General features: G+C 35.8%; 1 protein-coding gene across 1 annotated transcript; it reads left to right on the plus strand.

The window, feature by feature from the left end:
• The first annotated feature begins 317 nt into the window (after positions 1-317).
• Positions 318-17743, plus strand: LOC127502117 (uncharacterized). Its single transcript, XM_051874683.1, has 5 exons — positions 318-647; positions 6533-6730; positions 10871-11275; positions 13340-13485; positions 16211-17743. Exons 1-5 carry the CDS (start codon positions 575-577, stop codon positions 16253-16255), a joined length of 867 nt encoding a protein of 288 aa, XP_051730643.1. The 5' UTR covers positions 318-574; the 3' UTR covers positions 16256-17743.
• Positions 17744-17894: the final 151 nt, after the last annotated feature.

The following is a 17894-nucleotide window of genomic DNA, read 5'->3' on the forward strand; positions in this document are numbered from 1 at the left end:
TAGTAGTAATGGAGCTTTTGCATCGTCTGAGCTCTTTTATATAACCTTGTGTTTCATTGTTGTAAAGGGTAAAATGTCTTTTAATTTAAAAAAAAATATATGTGTATAATTTATATATAGAGAGACATAATTTATTAGAATGCATTAGAAAACTTGGATATTATGCCATGATATTCTTAGAGCATCTTGGAGTACAACACAAAAGTTGTTATATGCTTCGCTATGAGCTTTGTTGGAAATTACAGTTACGCGTCTCGAGACGCTCCATCCAGCTGCTGTGTGTGAACGGCCCCTCGTGCGCGCGCGTCACCGCGCTCCGCCCACCGCTCAGGCTAGAGCGCGCAGCGGATCACCTCAGGTCTAGATCTGCTGTGAATGAACTGATCTGATCATCTGACTGGATTCTGTTACTCTGTAGGAAACTAAGAAAAACACGTTGACATCTGAATTAATCTCTTTCAGCGCCCATCTAGAGGCGTTTGTGACTTTTGTTTCTGTTTTTACGTCTGAAGAAGGAAAGAACGGAAGAAGGACTCGATTAGTTTAGGTTAAAGTTAGTTTTTTCTTTTGTCATATGAAGGATATGGGCAGATGTGGAAATGTTGCGTTTTGCGCGATGGTGCTCTTTTACTGTTCTTTGATTACAGGTAAAAAAAAAAATCTATCTATGTATGTATCTATGTATGTATCTATCTCTCTCTCTATCTATCTATCTATCTATCTATCTATCTATCGTCTGTCTGGATACAATTATAGTAATGGCAATTGTGAAATGTATTCTGCTGCCACGCGTATCCTGTGCAGTCAAACAATGGTTGTCTCAAATCCTAGCTAGCTGCCTACCTAGGCAGCCACCGTAGTTATTATGGATTCCAAAAACTGCTGAATGTACTTAAGATAGGCCTACTCAAAAATGCTTTCTAGTTAGGGAGCAGCTCACCATGTTTTGAGGCTCAGCCCTATGTCTTGCGGTGAAAGAGAAAGAGACTCATCCAGAACTCTAATTACAGCCTGACACTGGATACTGGACAATAACTAACATGACTTAATATGAACACAAACATAAGCTGGTGATTTAAATCAGAATATTTAAATATGATATTTTATATGCCATTAGTTAAAACTTTTGCTGTCTACTTAGTTATGTACTTAGATCACATGGTCACCAGCTTTGTGAAAAACTCAATCAAATTTAATTGTGAATATTCCATTATCAAACATGTACACACACACACACACACACACACACACACACACACACAATCATGCTCATATGAGGGCGGAAATGCATGAAATTTATCTCTCTCTCTCTCCCAGAACTGGCACAGAGAGCATCATGGGAATGCTTGTTTAAACCACACATACTGTCTCTCAATCCCAGAATGCTTTCATTTATAGCCAGTGTTTGTAATTAGAATCATGCAGCGGTGTGTTTTTACCGTATTTAAATCAGATTGTAATGCAGAAGGCCTGTTTTTGTTAAGCTAAGCTCTTCTCACAGAACGGCCTGTAAAGTTCCCTGAGGATGACTGAGTGAGAGTGAGATTGTTCAGGACACGCTGCTGAACAATCGTGGTGTATTTTTAGAGCGTTTCTGTGGCTTGTCCTCTTTGCATTCTAACGTTCCTCTCACTTTCATTTTGGAACTATTTGAACTTTTCTCTCTTTTTTAATTCCATGTTTACAGCTTTAAAAAAAAAACCCTGTTTACTTTCATTCCTGGTCTTATTTTGCCCAGTTTATTTGTGCACTGTATTCCAAAGAAAAATATTCTTTTCTTCTTTAAAATGCAGTAACACTTTCCTTTTCAGTTGGTGTTACATAAGCTGCACTAGCTTACTTGGTAATGTTAAGCAACAGTTTTAGTCATTGTTTTGGCTACTGTTGTAATGAAGTCTTTGTAATATATTACCAATAATTTAATGCATTAAATTATTTAAATAATGTAATATATTAATGAATACTTAAAATAATGATAGATTTGAAATAGAAGCATCACCATTGGGATCCATGGAGATGATCTGGAGGGTGAAAAATGACCTTCAGCCTCCACGTCCCCTTAAAATTGTGTGCCAGTGAGTAGATCCCCCACAATACATTGCAAACTCACTTTCATATTGAGGAAAGAATCACATGATTGGAACAAGCACAAATGAATCACATTATTAAACAAGTTTAGCTATACTCATAAGCTGTTTCGACCCACCTATTTTACGGAAAAGGGAGCCACAGTTTCTTCCCTGATTGCAGCACCTTCCCATTCTTATTACAGATATTTTGCACCAATTTCCCAGGAAGTGACGATTTTGTTCTCTTGGACACATGGGATGGAAACGCTACTTTATTCGCAAATGTTTTATGCAGTATTCCAGATTTGCGCACAAGTTAAAGGGATAGTTCACCCAAAAATGAAAATGATCCCATGATTTACTCATCCTCAAGACATCCTAGGTGTATATGACTATCTTTATTCAGACGAACTCAATCGGAGATATATTTAAAAATATCCTTGCTCTTCCAAGCTTTATAATGGTAGTGAAGGGTTTTGAAGCCCAAAAAAAAATGCATCCATCCATCATAAATATAATTCAAGAGGGTTAATAAAGGCCTTCTGAAGCGAAGCGATGCTTTTTTGTAAGAAAAATATCCATATTTAAAACTTTATTAACTATAATAACTAGCTTCTGGCAGACGGCTGTACGCATCGATTTGCGGTGGAAGAGTGACCTCTGACCTGACGCATGACGTAATAACAAACGCGGAAGCACAGAGGATAGGGCAAAACAAAACACCGGTCATGACTTAGAAGTTTAAAACGAGAAATTTTAAAGAGAAATGTCGGAGGATTTCGATATAAGAGAAGGAGGAGCTTGAGTATGTTGCCCAGCCCTATTTGTTTGAACCACGAGAGGCGTCTAAACTTACGCTACTCCTGCATCCTGCGTCATGCATCGCATCAGAGGTTACTCTTGTGGCACAATTCGACTTGCGCAGTATGTGTACGGTCGTCTGCCGGATGCTAGTTATTTTAGGTAATAAAGTTTTAAATATGGATTTTTTTCTTACAAAAAAACATCGCTTCGCTTCAGAAGGCCTTTATTTATGCTGGATGTATGCATTCCCCTCGTTCACTACCATTTTAAAGCTTGAAAGAGCCAAGATATTTTTAAATATATCTCAGATTGTGTTTGTCTGAAAGAAGATAGTCATGTAGGGTGGCTTGAGGGTGAGTAAATCATGGTATAATTTCCATTTTTGGGTGAACTAACCCCTTAAATTCACAACTTTGGATGGAAACATAGCTATAGTAATACTTGACATTGTGGCAAACACCTCTAATAATATTCACCCAGCATGTCATCATCTGTTTCTCACTTGCTTTCCTCCTTCATGTTTCTCACATCTACTTGCAGGTTTTCTCACTTCTCATATCTGCAAATCACATCTTTACAGGATGTTTTATTTTGACATGGAACTGTGTCTGTAGAGCTCCTCATAACTGAGGGTAGTTTAAGATCGTGTTTAAAACCCCTGATGCAAATATAGAAGGGATTTTGATACATCAGATTGCTTCTAGTTTTGACACAGAAGTCACATTGTTTGATTTCCAGGTTTAATTTGTACAGCATTTGTGGCATAATGTTCATTACTACAGACGTTTCACCAAAAAAAGCAACAAAAAAAAAAGTGTGTACAGAAACACTTGCACGAGGAAACCTATTAAACTTTAAAATACAAACACTGAAATCCAATGTAGACTACAGGACTGAAACATTCCATTCAATACGTTCAAAGTTACAAGCACGTAAACACAGTAAATGATGCATGACACTAGGAGAAAAATCCAAAACAGGAACTATGTCAGTGAAAAATAACTGGAAGCTGAAAATGATTTAAATGACTCTACAGCTCAAATAACACAGTTTTGCATTTAAGAATAATATGAGCACTTTAACAACAAAGAAAACATGCCTTAACGATTTACCGGATTTTACACGAATTTGTTTGCGCTAATGAACATATGTAGAGTTTACCTTTTATTGAACCTTTTATGTTTCTTTAAAGTCGGCATGAAATCAAAATTTAAGTTTTTTGTTAGCCTTTCTCTTATCTATAAGCAAGTGTGCTCCAAAACAATCACTGCATCCAAAATCACGTACTGAGTAGGTACTACATTTGAATTTGAACTTACTTCGTGACCGTTAAAAAAATACGTTCTATATAGTATGAATGTGTGTAGTATGAATGTAATCCGGACGTACTACATCCGCCATGTTGTTATTATCACATGACCTACCAGCGTCAGTTGCGTTGCTTCACCTCCATTAATAAATCCTCTCCCGTGGCCTCAGGGGATAATAAAATGTCCGTCAAATGTGCATTTCAGAATTTCGCCGGAAGTAGTAGGTCATCCGGTGACTTTTCGCCTACTGTTTTTCGAATACTATGAATTCGGATGTACTACTCTGTTGACTTACTATTTTTCAGCTACTATGTAGTAGAGAGGTGTTTGATTTTGGACGGAGCGAATGTCAAAATTCATAGAAGATAAAAGCGTTCAAAAACAGTCTCGTCACCCTGCACTTCAGCTTCTCATCAGATTTTATGACCAATCAAATGCTCTCTAGAATCTAAAGCATCCCGCCCCCTATGTTATGAATAGACGCTGAATCTGTGGTTAAAATCGGTCACTTGTTCACACATTTACTATTTTCTATATGGTGAACGATTCAGACAGTGTAAATATGCTTTCAACTGAGGCGAATGAAGTCTGGTTTCGTGTTAGTGTGTCAGCGCACACACAGTCTGCTCTGGTTCAGAGACACGATAGCACAGAGCGATTAGCGATAGCACAAAACGTATCAGACCCATTTGAATTCTGCACAGAATGCTGTATTTTAAAGCAATATGGAGGAGATTAGGAGGAGAAACAGTTAGAGATTAGAAGGAAATGGCTCTGGACGAGCTGTGATATAAACAAAATGCTATTGGCTATTTTAAAAAAGGGGAGGTGCTGTTCGATATGTACTGCCCTGTCTTCCTGTTTCAGTGGAAATTACATCAACACATTGAATAATGCTGTACGTTCCTAGGCACTTCAGTGGGCCTTTAAAGAAGGCTGATGTGGAAAAAAATTAAGTTGTGTGTAATGCTGTACCGTTCTCTGATATAATGTGAGCTGTTCATATCACACACACAGGGCTTAAATGGAAGATGTGTGTCTTGAGACAGAAATAAACTAAATGGAGAGAGAGAGAGAAAAAAAATGGTGCAAAGGTTAAGAGTGAAAAACTGAGTGCTAGTGAGTATGAAAAGGCCATAGACTGTCTTTATGAAGCATTGTGATGAATCTGTTCTGTTTGATGCTGCTCAGGCCATTTTCATGCTGTGGACTGGTGTATTTTTCCCAAAAAAGAACAAAATAAACTGCTGAATCATGCTCTGAATCACACTCCCAAAATATCCTCCGGAGTCGTCGTATATTCCCGTTGCGAGCGGGTTGTGTGGTTCATGACGTGGGGTGGCAGTGGATCAGAACAGGGCTGTTATTGAGGAGCTCAGCCAAAAGAAATCTTGTGAAGTGGCAGGGTGTGGTGCACAAAACCCTTAAAAAAAAAATCCCTAAGGATTCTGGGTAGTGACCCACAAACACAAGTGTGTGTGTGTGAGCGAGTGAGACAGAGATTAGGGATCCTATAATAGCTCAATGTTAAAGGAAGTCTCTTGAGTCAAATAATGATGTACAGATATTAGCCAACATCTACAACAAATAATTATCTTTTTATTTATGACTGATAAATGATATTATAAATCTGTTCAAAACAATGCTCTGGTAACTACATACTAGCATCATACCAGCGAGCTGTGCATGGACAAACATCATAAAAAACGAGATAAAAATACTGTCAATTTATGTTTCAAGTGAAATCAGCAGTGTTATTTTAGTATTTATATATTATTATACTACACTGAAAAAAATTGGTGTAGAAACTCGTAAATTTCACAATTAAACAGCAAGTAACACATTGAAATTCTGAAGTTTTCTGAAATATTCTTGTAAAACATATTCCAATATTCTGTTCTATTTACAACTTCAAAAAAATCATTTTTACAGTGTATTTAATTAGCTTTTATTTTCCATTATATATATTTTCCATTTTAATTTTAAATTTTAGTCATTTGGTTGTTTTTTGCCACTTTATCATTACTTTTTTCAGTATTTCTATTTAGCTTTAATTAATTTTTTCTATTTTTAGTACTTCTACTTATTTAATTTCAGATGTTCCAATGTTGCTTAATTAAATGATTGAATTAATTATTAACACTTTTCATCAGATTATGAAAGACTAAACATTCCCTCTTGTGGATTCTGATTTGGCAGAGACATTCTCTCATTTTTAATTCATGATCCCATTTTCATTTAAATATGCAGATTATTTTGAATAATTTATGTTACAGACCGAAATTTCCCTAGTTCTGTGTTCCTGATTCATACATCATCTCTGTATCCTCGTTTTACTCTTGTCTTCAGGTGATTACCGCTGCGTGTCGTCTGCGGCTCACGTGTCCTCATCACCTCACGCCTCTGTGAAGAGAAGAGACGGCGTGCGTGACGTCAACATGACATCGTCCCTGCAGCCGGAGACACCGCCTGTCAGCAATCAGACACAGTCCTCGACCAACCACACGACCAGCACTGAGCCCACGCCTCACACAGACACGACGACAGGTACACCATTTATTAATCTGGGTTTTTATTCAGAGATTAACAGTGCCGTCAAAACCCCAATCTAATAGGCTCTGAGCAAGTTGCAAGACTGCAACAACAAGCGTCTGTGAGGGAGAACTAATCACTGGATTTGAAACATATTTAGTCTCTGAAATAATCTGTACACTGTAAGAGAAAAATGGAGAAGGTGCTGGAAATTTTCTGCCAGGACATAATCCGTTAATTTTACAGACATTTGCTTTAACCCTGAAACACAACAGAATGTATAATTCTGAAACACCTGTGAAAAAAATCATATTGACAGTGTCCTATTTTTATGGATATTTCTTAAAGTGTACTTAATACTTTAATTCAGCAGTGTTGTTATTGTTAACTAAAATTAAAACAATTAAAAATCACTTTCAGTAATTGAAATAAATTAAGGTAACACTTTACAATAAGGTTTCATTTGTAAACAGTTAACTACATAATTTAACGTGAACTAACAACACTTTGAAATCATTTATTTATCTTAGTTAATGTTAATTTCAACATTTACTAATACATTATCAAAATTGAAATTATTATTTAATGGACCTCAGCTAATATTAACTAACAATAAACAGTTTACAATAATAAATACTGTAATAATAAATACTGTAACAATGTATTGCTCATTATTAGTTAATGTTAGTTAATGCATTAACTAATAGTACGTTGCAAAGTGTTACCTAAAATGAAATATAAATATTAGATTAAAAACTTGGCAACTAACTGAAATAAGGTCAAGTTGAAGTACTAAAATTACTAAAACTGAGGAAAAAAAAGAAAAGAAAAATGACGAATGCACATAACAAAATTACTAATATTCTGAAAATATACAAATAAAATAACATTTTAATTTTTAATAAATACTTTATAAATAACAGTAAAAAACTGTTCATCAGACAAATAACAGACTCAGTCTACACACATTTTCTGCTAATTTATTTTTATTGAAACTAAACTACCATAGAGGAATAGTTAACCTAAGAATAAAAATTCTGTCATCATTTACTTACCCTCGTGTCGTTCCAAACATGGTTTTTCTTTCTTTCTTCCCTAAAACACAAAAGCAGATGTCAGAACACACCAATGTATGTCACCATTCACTGAAAAGCACTCAAATCACATTCCCGCTGTTTCATAATCAAAAATCACAATAGGTTTAGAACAACATGTGAGTAAGTGAAAGGAGTGTCATGTTTATTGGGTGAATTCTTCCATAAAACCACTTAAAGGTGCAGTAAGTGATTTCTGAGAAACACTGTTGATATTTGAAATCAACCCAAACAAACATGCCCCTCCCTTCAGTGCTCCGCCCCCAAAACCTCAGCGTCCGTTTTCAGGCCTTCCCGCTTTGGTCTCTCCAAAGCTGGAAAGCTTTTCTAATATTAACGCGGGTCCTAAAGCTCTTGCCTTCTTTTTCCAGTGATATTCCTGACCTTTTCTCTTCTGTAATGTCTCTCAGCCATCTCTCTTCTTCAAATCTCCCTCTTGTTCACTCTCTTTCCTCCCCCATCATGACTGGACACGCCCCCTACTGCTGATTGGCTACAAGTGTGCTGTGGTGCTCTGTCCGATCCACTTTCAACAGCATTTCTCAGAAATCGCTTACTGCACCTTTAACTACCACCCTTGACCTCATAAAACAGATAATTTATAAAATAATCTGCGGCTCTAAACTACAACTGCAAGGCATAAAGAAGGTGTGTGAGAAAGAAAGAGAGAGAGTTTGACACACAGCACATACAGCTCAATGCTGTTCACACACACTCACACGTCACACATGCACAGACACGCACTGTGAAACAGAACAACTGTGAATTGATGAAAGATCTCACCAACACACCATTAAAAGTGATCCTGCTGCAATACTGTAGTGTTAAAAACCCAGCTGCGTTCAGGGGAAATACTACATGGAAAAAAATTTGGTGTCAAAACAATTTTCTCTTAAAAATTACTAGTAAATTTCACAATTAATTACAAAGAAACGGCAAGTAATGCATTGAATTAAACATGGAATTCTGAAGTGGTATTTTCTTGTAAAATGTACTAATAATCTATTTTATTTCCAACTTCAAAAAATTATTTTTTCACAGTGTAGTGTACTGAATACCGCCTACTATTTTCAAATGTACTATCTATATGAAACAATATGCAGGTTTACAACGTTCACATGATCTCATTTTCATTAAGAGGATGTCATTCATTTGTTAAATTGATTTTGTGTTAAGATATCTTAACTGTTGACAGTCGAATCAAATGAGTCAAGAAAAAGATGTTAAACATCATGTCTGATATTAGTTTTGATTCATTTGTCACACTGAAGGGCTAAATTGGCAATAGCATGCTTGTATACTACTCATTATTTGAATTTTCAGTCCAGTCTTCACTGTCACATGATCCTTCAGAAATCATTCTAATATGCTGATTTGCTGCTCAATATTACCAATGTTGAAAACAGTTGTGCTGCTTCAGATTTTTGTGGAAACCGTGATGCATTTTGTTCAGGATTCTTTGACGAATAGAAAGTTCAACAGCATTTATTTGACACAGAAATCTTTTGTAACAGTCTTTACAATCACTTTTGATCAATTTAATGCATCCTTGCTGAATAAAAGTATTAATTTCTTTCAAACAAATCTCAGTGACCCCACATTTTTGAATGCATGGTAGCATACATACTGCAGAAATAGTAATAGCATGCTAGATAGTGATATTGTGAACACAGCCCCTCTCTCTCTTTCTCTAAAGAACTCACACACATGTGGCAAACATTCAGTGTTTTCACATTCAGATCATTGCAGAACAACCAACTCCAGTGGTTCCTCATTTCTGGTTTATGAACACATGCAAATAAACTCTATTTACATGTTCCTGTCATTACACAGGAAAAAAGAGCATCAAAATGAAAGAATTAACAACTTACTCCACCTCTGAAGCAACTTTCCTTTTTTCTGACATCTCCAAGCCCTTTTATTTTTCATCCCTTCCCCCATCCGTCACAAAGAAACCACTTTTCACAATCCAATCACTTTCTAATGGATTAAAACAAGTCTAACCCTGCGATCTGACTGACTGAATATCATGTTTCACTCAGACATAAGTCACAGTACGGGACTTAAAATGGGTTGGAAATGCTTTTTGTCTTTAACAAAGTCCCAAAGAAGGCATCACCAACCAAAGAAACGGCATTGAACATGTAGCCGCCTGTTGAGTCATGTGCTCATAATGGAAAAAAATCCCAAAGCTACATTTCATCTGTCATTATTCACCTCAGTATGTATGCGTTTTAGTAATTTCACAACATTTCTGTCAACAGATCTGTGATATGCTGCCATGTTTGTGTAATTATGCAGAGGTCACCATGGAAACATGGTAATAATTACAGTTCTGCCCACCAGGGACGTCATGGACCCATTTTTTGAGTGGGCACCAGTGGCGGTCCTAGCTTACTTTGTGCAATAGGCGAGATAGGACATGACTAAAAGGGGAAAAAACACGTTTTAATAACCTATTAGTTCTTACTGTGTACAGTTCAGTTTTTTTTTTAAAGAAATTAATACTTTTAATCCTCAATGATGCATTAAATTGATCAAAAGTGACAGTAAAGACATTTATAATGTTACAAATAAAGGCTGTTCTTTTAAACTTTCTATTCAACAACGAATCCTGGAGAAAATGTATCATGGTTTCCAGAAAAATCTGAAGCAGCACAACTGTTTTCAACATTATAATCAGAAATGTTTCTTGAGCAGTAAGTCAGCATATTAGAATGATTTCTGAAGGATCATGTGACACTGAAGGCTGTGATGCTGAAAAGTATAGATCACAGGAATAAATTACACATTAAAATACAGTCAGACAGAAAACGGTTGTTTTAAATTGTACTAATATTTCACAATATGACTATTTTTACTGTATTTTTCATCAAATAAATGCAGTCCTTAAGAGACTTCTTAAAAACATGACTGATTTATGTCACTATCATACGGCATATATCAAAATTATTATAATTGTGCAACTGGTATTGGAGGTTGTACTCAAATCTGAGGGTGAATGACACTTTGTTTGTGTGTGTTTCCTGTCTTGACGCCATCATGTCTGTTTCACCATCAGAGAAGGTGGCGAACTCATCCGCCCCAGCGGAGAACGTCAGTTTCTCTGGGAACATCACTGACAGTCGAAATGAGTCTGATGTGTCACCTATGAATAATCAGACAACAGTTACCATGGTAAGACCTACAACACCTGCTACAGTCCTGCCATCAACAATCCATGAGTCCACAAGCATCATCCACATCACCACCTTCCACCCGACACCCACTGAAACCACCAGAGCTCCAGAAGCGACCCGCCCAGAATCAACGAGCGCACATCCCAAACAGACATCCTCTCCGACAACGTCATCATTCACTGCAGCCGCCTTCCCTGCGGTCAGCACACAGATGTCAACGAGCAGCAGTCCCGTCCAGGCCAAAGCCCACGTGGACACCCCCTCGGCACTGAACGTCGGAGACGATGGTACGTGAAAACAGTGGCTTTTCCTACTTTGTGTTAAGGTGTGGTCATGAAATTGTGCATGCAAAAACAGGTCTGGTGTCCATTTTTAACAGCGTAGTGATGTACGAAGCACCGCTCACACAGAAATCACTGTCAAACCAAGCAGCTTTCTGTTGGTCAGCTGGCAAATTCGCGTGACCAACTTGAACATCTGTGTGGGGAACTTTTCCGCGCACATTCCTATTGGAATAACTGGATTTCGTCTGCCAAATTTCTATAAGCAACGGTAAATGTAGCCACACCTTTAGACTGCAAACAATTATTTTCATGATCAGTATTTTATCTTGTTTTCCTTTAAGAACAACATCCTCAAAACAAGAACATCTTAGATTCACTAGTAAATGTAAGACTTTGTTCAGCAAATATGATTTACACTTATTACATTTATTATTAAATATATATTACACTTTATATTATATATATATATATACACACTTTATATTTATTTACACATGTATATATTTGAGAAATATTTACAAGTATATGTATTTATTTATATTTTTATATAATTTATATTATGTATAAAAACATATTTTGTACATAAATAACATTTCTCTTAAATATATACATTAATTTGTGTGTATTTATATATACATAATTACACAGTACTCACACATATATTATGCAAACTCAAACTTTTATTTTGTATGCGATTAATCGTGATTAATCGTTTGACAGTCCTAATATATAAATATATATATATATAAAGCTATATTAATAGCTATATATTAATATAGTAATATATTAATAACTATACAAGTGTATTTAATTATTATAAACTACTTAGTACATTTATGTAAAATTTCTTAATATCAAATATATATTACACTTAATATATTTAAATACTTAAATATAGCGTATTTTTTATTATAAAATATTTTTGTCTGTACTTTTCAGTATGAATTCTGAATTATTAAATATACATTACTCTTAATATATTTAAATACACTTAAATATAATGCATATATTAAATGTAATTATTATAAACAATATTTGTCAGTACTTTTAAGTATATATTTAATTACTCTTGCATTATCCGCCATATTTGATGTATTTTTTCCACTGAGCTTATTGTAGTGCAAGCAAGAAAATTAAGCAAAAATGTATTAAATTTATCAGTGACAGTAAAGACAGTAAAAAATGTATTACAGTTTCCACAAAAATATGAAGCAGCACAACTGTTTTCAACATTGATAATAATCAGAAATGTTTCTTGAGCAGCAAATCATCATATTAGAATGATTTCTGAAGGATCATGTGACACTGAAGACTGGAGTAATGATGCTGAAAATTCAGCTTTGATCACAGGAATAAATTACATTTTAACATATATTCAAATAGAAAACAATTAATTTTAAATTCTAATAATATTTCACTATTTTTACTGTATTTTTGATCAAATAAATGCAGCCTTGGTGAGCGTAAGAGACTTATCTTACTGACCCCAAACATTTGAACATTTGTCATGTAATTATGTCCTGTTTGCCTGTTAGTGAGGACAAAAACATGACTTTCTGCTGGAAACTTCTCGTGCCTGGTTAGGATGCATTTGGACAGAAAGCCTTCTGTGTTTCAATGCGGACATGATTTACTGCTGTGATATCAAACATCACATGATTATTCATTTTGTTGAAGCCTTTGTGACCGAATGCAGCTGCACACACAAATATTTAGCGCACATCTGCATTTTTGTTTACCATAATGGCAAGCAAAACAAATCCCCATAAAACTGGATATGAATAGATGTCTAACAGCAGATAGACTGATAATGGTACGTTTGGGAAACAAGAGCGTCATTATATCTGTAGAGTAACGCCGAGCTCTGAGGGACGCCTGAGGGCCGGGACGTCTTCACGCTGACACAACTGAAGAACAGACAGATCTTTGTGGATTGGCCAGGCCTGTGCGTCACTGTCGAAATGCTCAAGCACAAAAACACACAATATTTACATATTATTTTCCAGAAAGTGTTCAAGTATAATTCTCTCTCTCATTCTCTGTTTTCCTTCTTCCTGGTATTTCTAGACAATAAAGTATCCACTGACCCGCTCCTGGCTGGACTGGTGTCGGCGTTTGTCGTCGTTGCTGCCATTGTGTCGGTCCTCATATTCCTGAAATTCAGAAACACAAATGACGGCCCAGAGTTTCGCAGACTTCAAGATCTCCCCATGGTATGACTTCAGTTTCCTCGATTTATTTCAAAACACACACATACCAGCTAAATAAACTGCTAAGCAATTAGCCATGTCACAGAAGTTCAACACTGACAGGAAAATGGTCATTCTCAGGAAGACATTTAGATGATTTATACTAATGCTATGCCATTTCATTTTAATAAAAAAAAGTTATGGCTGAACTTTCAAGATGTTATAGTTTCCCATTTTAGGCTCAAATGTATCATAACCGCCATAAACATTAGAGGAACCACTGTGATATTGATGTTAAAGTGCCTCTATTATGTTTTTCAAATATTGCCTTTCATGTAGTGTGATATGACTGTATGTGAATGTAAAAGGTCTACAAAGTTTCAAAGATCAAAGTGCCGATAAATGGAGTTTTGTCTCCCAAAAGGAAGAACCAATGCTCAACTGCCTGAAATGAATAATTCCAGTCTTACTTCCGACATGAACCTACGTAGGTTTGTAACAAATTTGCATAATCCCAGTCTGTGATCGTCATTGGCTGCCTGTGAACGTCTGCTTTAACCCTCAAACACTTTAGTTGTAGCTGAGGCCTGAAAGAGTTTGGTTTGTGTTGTCGACATATCGAAAAGACGCTGTTTTCTGCTGCCAAAGCAAATCTACTTTGCTGCACTTCCAAAGGATGAAGACTCAAATTGATACGGTAAAACCGACGCCAGCGTTGCTGTTCGTATCACTGCGTATCAAGCACTGAGAAAGATCTGGAGCTGAAATTAAGATATGGTAATAGACGTTTCGTTTCCAAAACGCACTGTAAGCGGTAGACCAGTCACAACAGACTGGGTCATCTGACCAATCAAAGCAGAGCAGTCTCTCGGAAAGGCGGGGTTTAGAGAGATCGAATCCTTAATCAAGTCGTTTCAGACAGTGTGAGAAGAGAGGTATGTGCAGTGTATTTTATGAGAAAATTAGTGATTTTTGACCTTGGATGCATGTAAACCTATTTTAGGAGACCTCCGAAACAAAATTAGGATCGTTTAAAATTGCATAATAGGGGCACTTTAAAAATAAATATTTTTATGTTACTCCCTTAAATATGTGAAAATGAACACAGGTCATGCACAGAAAAATTCAGCAAATTTGCTTTTTCTCGAAAAATCTAGGACAAAAATACACTAGTAAATGAATGATATTTTAATTTCAAGAAAAGAAAATTGTTTAAATTCTATATAACCTATTAATATTGTGCTAATTCAGCTTTCAAGACATTATATTTACCCATTTTAGGGCCATACTGATGATATTGATTAAAAAAAGTAAAACTTTTTTTGATGTCACTCCCTTAAAAGGTTAGATCACCAAAAAATGAAAAATAATGTCATTTATTACTCACCCTCATGTCGTTCCACACCCGTAAGACCTTCATTCATCTTCAGAACACAAATTAAGATATTTTTGTTGAAATCCGATGGCTCAGTGAGGCCTCCATAGCCAGCAATGACATTTCCTCTCTCAAGATCCATTAATGTACTAAAAACATATTTAAATCAGTTCATGTGAGTACAGTGGTTCAATATTAATATTATAAAGCGACGAGAATATTTTTGGTGCGCCAAAAAAACAAAATAACGACTTATATAGTGATGGCCGATTTCAAAACACTACTTCAGGAAGCTTCGGATCATTATGAATCAGCGTGTCGAATCATGATTTGGATCGCGTGTCAAACCGCCAAACTGCTGAAATCACGTGACTTTGGCGCTCCGAACCGCTGATTCGACACGCTGATTCATAACGCTCCGAATCTTCCTGAAGCAGTGTTTTGAAATCGGCCATCATTATATAAGTCGTTATTTTGTTTTTTTGGCGCACCAAAAATATTCTCATTGCTTTATAATATTAATATTGAACCACTGTACGCACATGAACTGATTTAAATATGTTTTTAGTACATTAATCGATGTTGAGAGAGGAAATGTCATTGCTGGCTATGCAGGCCTCACTGAGCCATCGAATTTCATCAAAAATATCTTAATTTGTGTTCTGAAGATGAATGAAGGTCTTACAGGTGTGGAACGACATGAGGGTGAGTAATAAGTGACAGAATTTTCAGTTTTGGGTGAACTAACCCTTTAAATATCTACCTTTAAAATATAACTCTTTAAGGCCATAACTGATACTGATTTTTTTTATTATTTTTTTTTTTTATTCCCTTAAATATTCAAGACTGAACATAGTACAGGGAAAAGTTCTGCAATTCTGCCAGAGAAAAGATTGCCTAATAAACATTTAAAATTGTCTTTAGACTAAACCTATATGTAATGAAAATCCATCACATAATGTAGTTTCCTGTTAATCCTGTTAAAGGGGTCCTATAAGGCCTTTTACATGTTCATTTTTCTTTAGTGTGTAATGTTGCTGTTTAAGCATGATAAAGGTCTGCAAAGTTCAAAAGCACAACGTCCCTCCAGCGGGAGTTATTTTCTATATCAGTGTCACTGTTTCTGAACTCCCTGAAACGCCTCCATTGTAGTCTTGAGTTTTCTTCCAGGAATGAGCTGCAGCAATGTCAAATACGGAGGAAAATAACGTGCTTGAACATTCAAGCATAAAAACTTATTCTAGTAGAGCCCTAAAACAACATCAAGACTTTGTAAAAGTGTATAAAAATGGCCTCTTTATGTCATTGGGACACATATAGCTCATAAATGGCACTGTTTCCTAAGAACGACTCACTGACATCTGTGTGTTTCAGGACGATATGCTGGAGGACGCCCCTCTCTCCATGTACAGCTACTGAAAAACGTAGATGTTCCTCGCCCAACATCCTCTGTTCAACACAAGACAGACAGAATTGAATGGCTCATGTGCTTCATAGAGGCACAAACACTCCTGTTGTTTCTGTCACAGGACTAAATGTAGCGTAATACTCCACTTTAGTTGTTAAATTCACCGTGGCTGTCAGTGCCTGTATTTTTGGGTTGTATTCTTGCACTTTACGTGGGGTTTGGGAAGGGTCGTGTGCTGCGGGAATATTTGGGAGCTGTTTTTGGCTCTGTGTGTTCATGTGTTTCTCTGATAGCTGTGTCGTCTCTGCATCTGCTTCAGTTGTGTGTGTGTGTGTGTGTGTGTGTGTGTGTTACATTTTGTCTAATTCTAGAATTCTAACTTGCTGCTTTGTTGTTTTTCTGATCAAGTTCTTGTTTTTGTTAAAGAGCAACAATCATGTTTACAGTAGTGCACTTATAGTGCAAGTCTAAAGGGCACCAAAATAAACATTGAAATGCATTTTCAACATTACAGCCACAAGACGTAAACAATACACACGTTAACATGAGACTAGGGTGAATAAATAGTGTACTAACCTTGTCTGTGTAAAGTTACACTGTTTTTCAACTCCTGTAAAGCTGCCAAACACTGTAACCTTTGCATGACACACACAAGGATAGACTTCATAGTAAATGCATTACTGTAAACTGATTTTTAAACATGAACAGCATCTGTAATGGTTTTCCAGTGTTAATTTCACTTTGTTCTCTGCTTCATTCCCAAGGATGTTTCCACTTCTGAGAAATGCTATTTTTGTCTGGCATATAAACATTCACTTAACTTCAAGAGAAAATTGGGAATTATTTTTATCATTTGGATTGTCTTCAAATAGACAAAACAACAATGGCGAAAATGCAATTGGCTCTTTTATCCGAAACACAACTTCAGTGCTTTCACAGTTACGATAAGACATAATTCTGCTGCTTTTAAGATTATGTTTTAAGATAAAAATATCTATTTAGGTGCACTTTGACAGGCAGCCAACACTGAGCAACGCACAGTAAGACGTTCAGCCATAGTTTTAAAGAGATAGTTCACTCAAAAATGACATTTTTTGTCATTTACTCACCCTCAAGTTGTTCCAAATCTGTAAGAGTTTCTTTTTATCTGCTGAACATTTTGATATTTTGAAGAATGTTGGTAATCAAACAGATGACGATAGCCATTGACTTCCATAGTAGGAAAAAAAAATACTATGGCTACCGTCATCTGTTTGGTTACCAACATTCTTCAAAATATCTTCTTTTGTGTTCAAATGAAGAAAGAAATTCATACAGGTTTGGAACAACTTTAGGGTGACTAAATGATGACAGAATTTTCATTTTTGGGTGAACTTTCACTTTAAAGCTTTTCTTGTGCCTGAAATGTTTTTTATAAAAACTGAGAAAAAAAATGAACAAAAATATAGCTATAAACTTAACACCCATTTTTTTATTGATTAATAAAAGTGAAAAATACAGTATTTTCGTTCTTGTGGTTTGTTGGCTGATGGATGTGTGATAGTTTACTTCATGTAGTAACTTGTGAGAGTGCATTTCTTATTACACATTGTTCTTTTTTTTAATTAATAAAAATCTTTAAAATACACACTAAATTGTTACTTTTTGAAA

This window comes from Ctenopharyngodon idella, chromosome 20 (assembly GCF_019924925.1).
Source record: "Ctenopharyngodon idella isolate HZGC_01 chromosome 20, HZGC01, whole genome shotgun sequence".
Taxonomy (NCBI): Eukaryota; Metazoa; Chordata; class Actinopteri; order Cypriniformes; family Xenocyprididae; genus Ctenopharyngodon; species Ctenopharyngodon idella.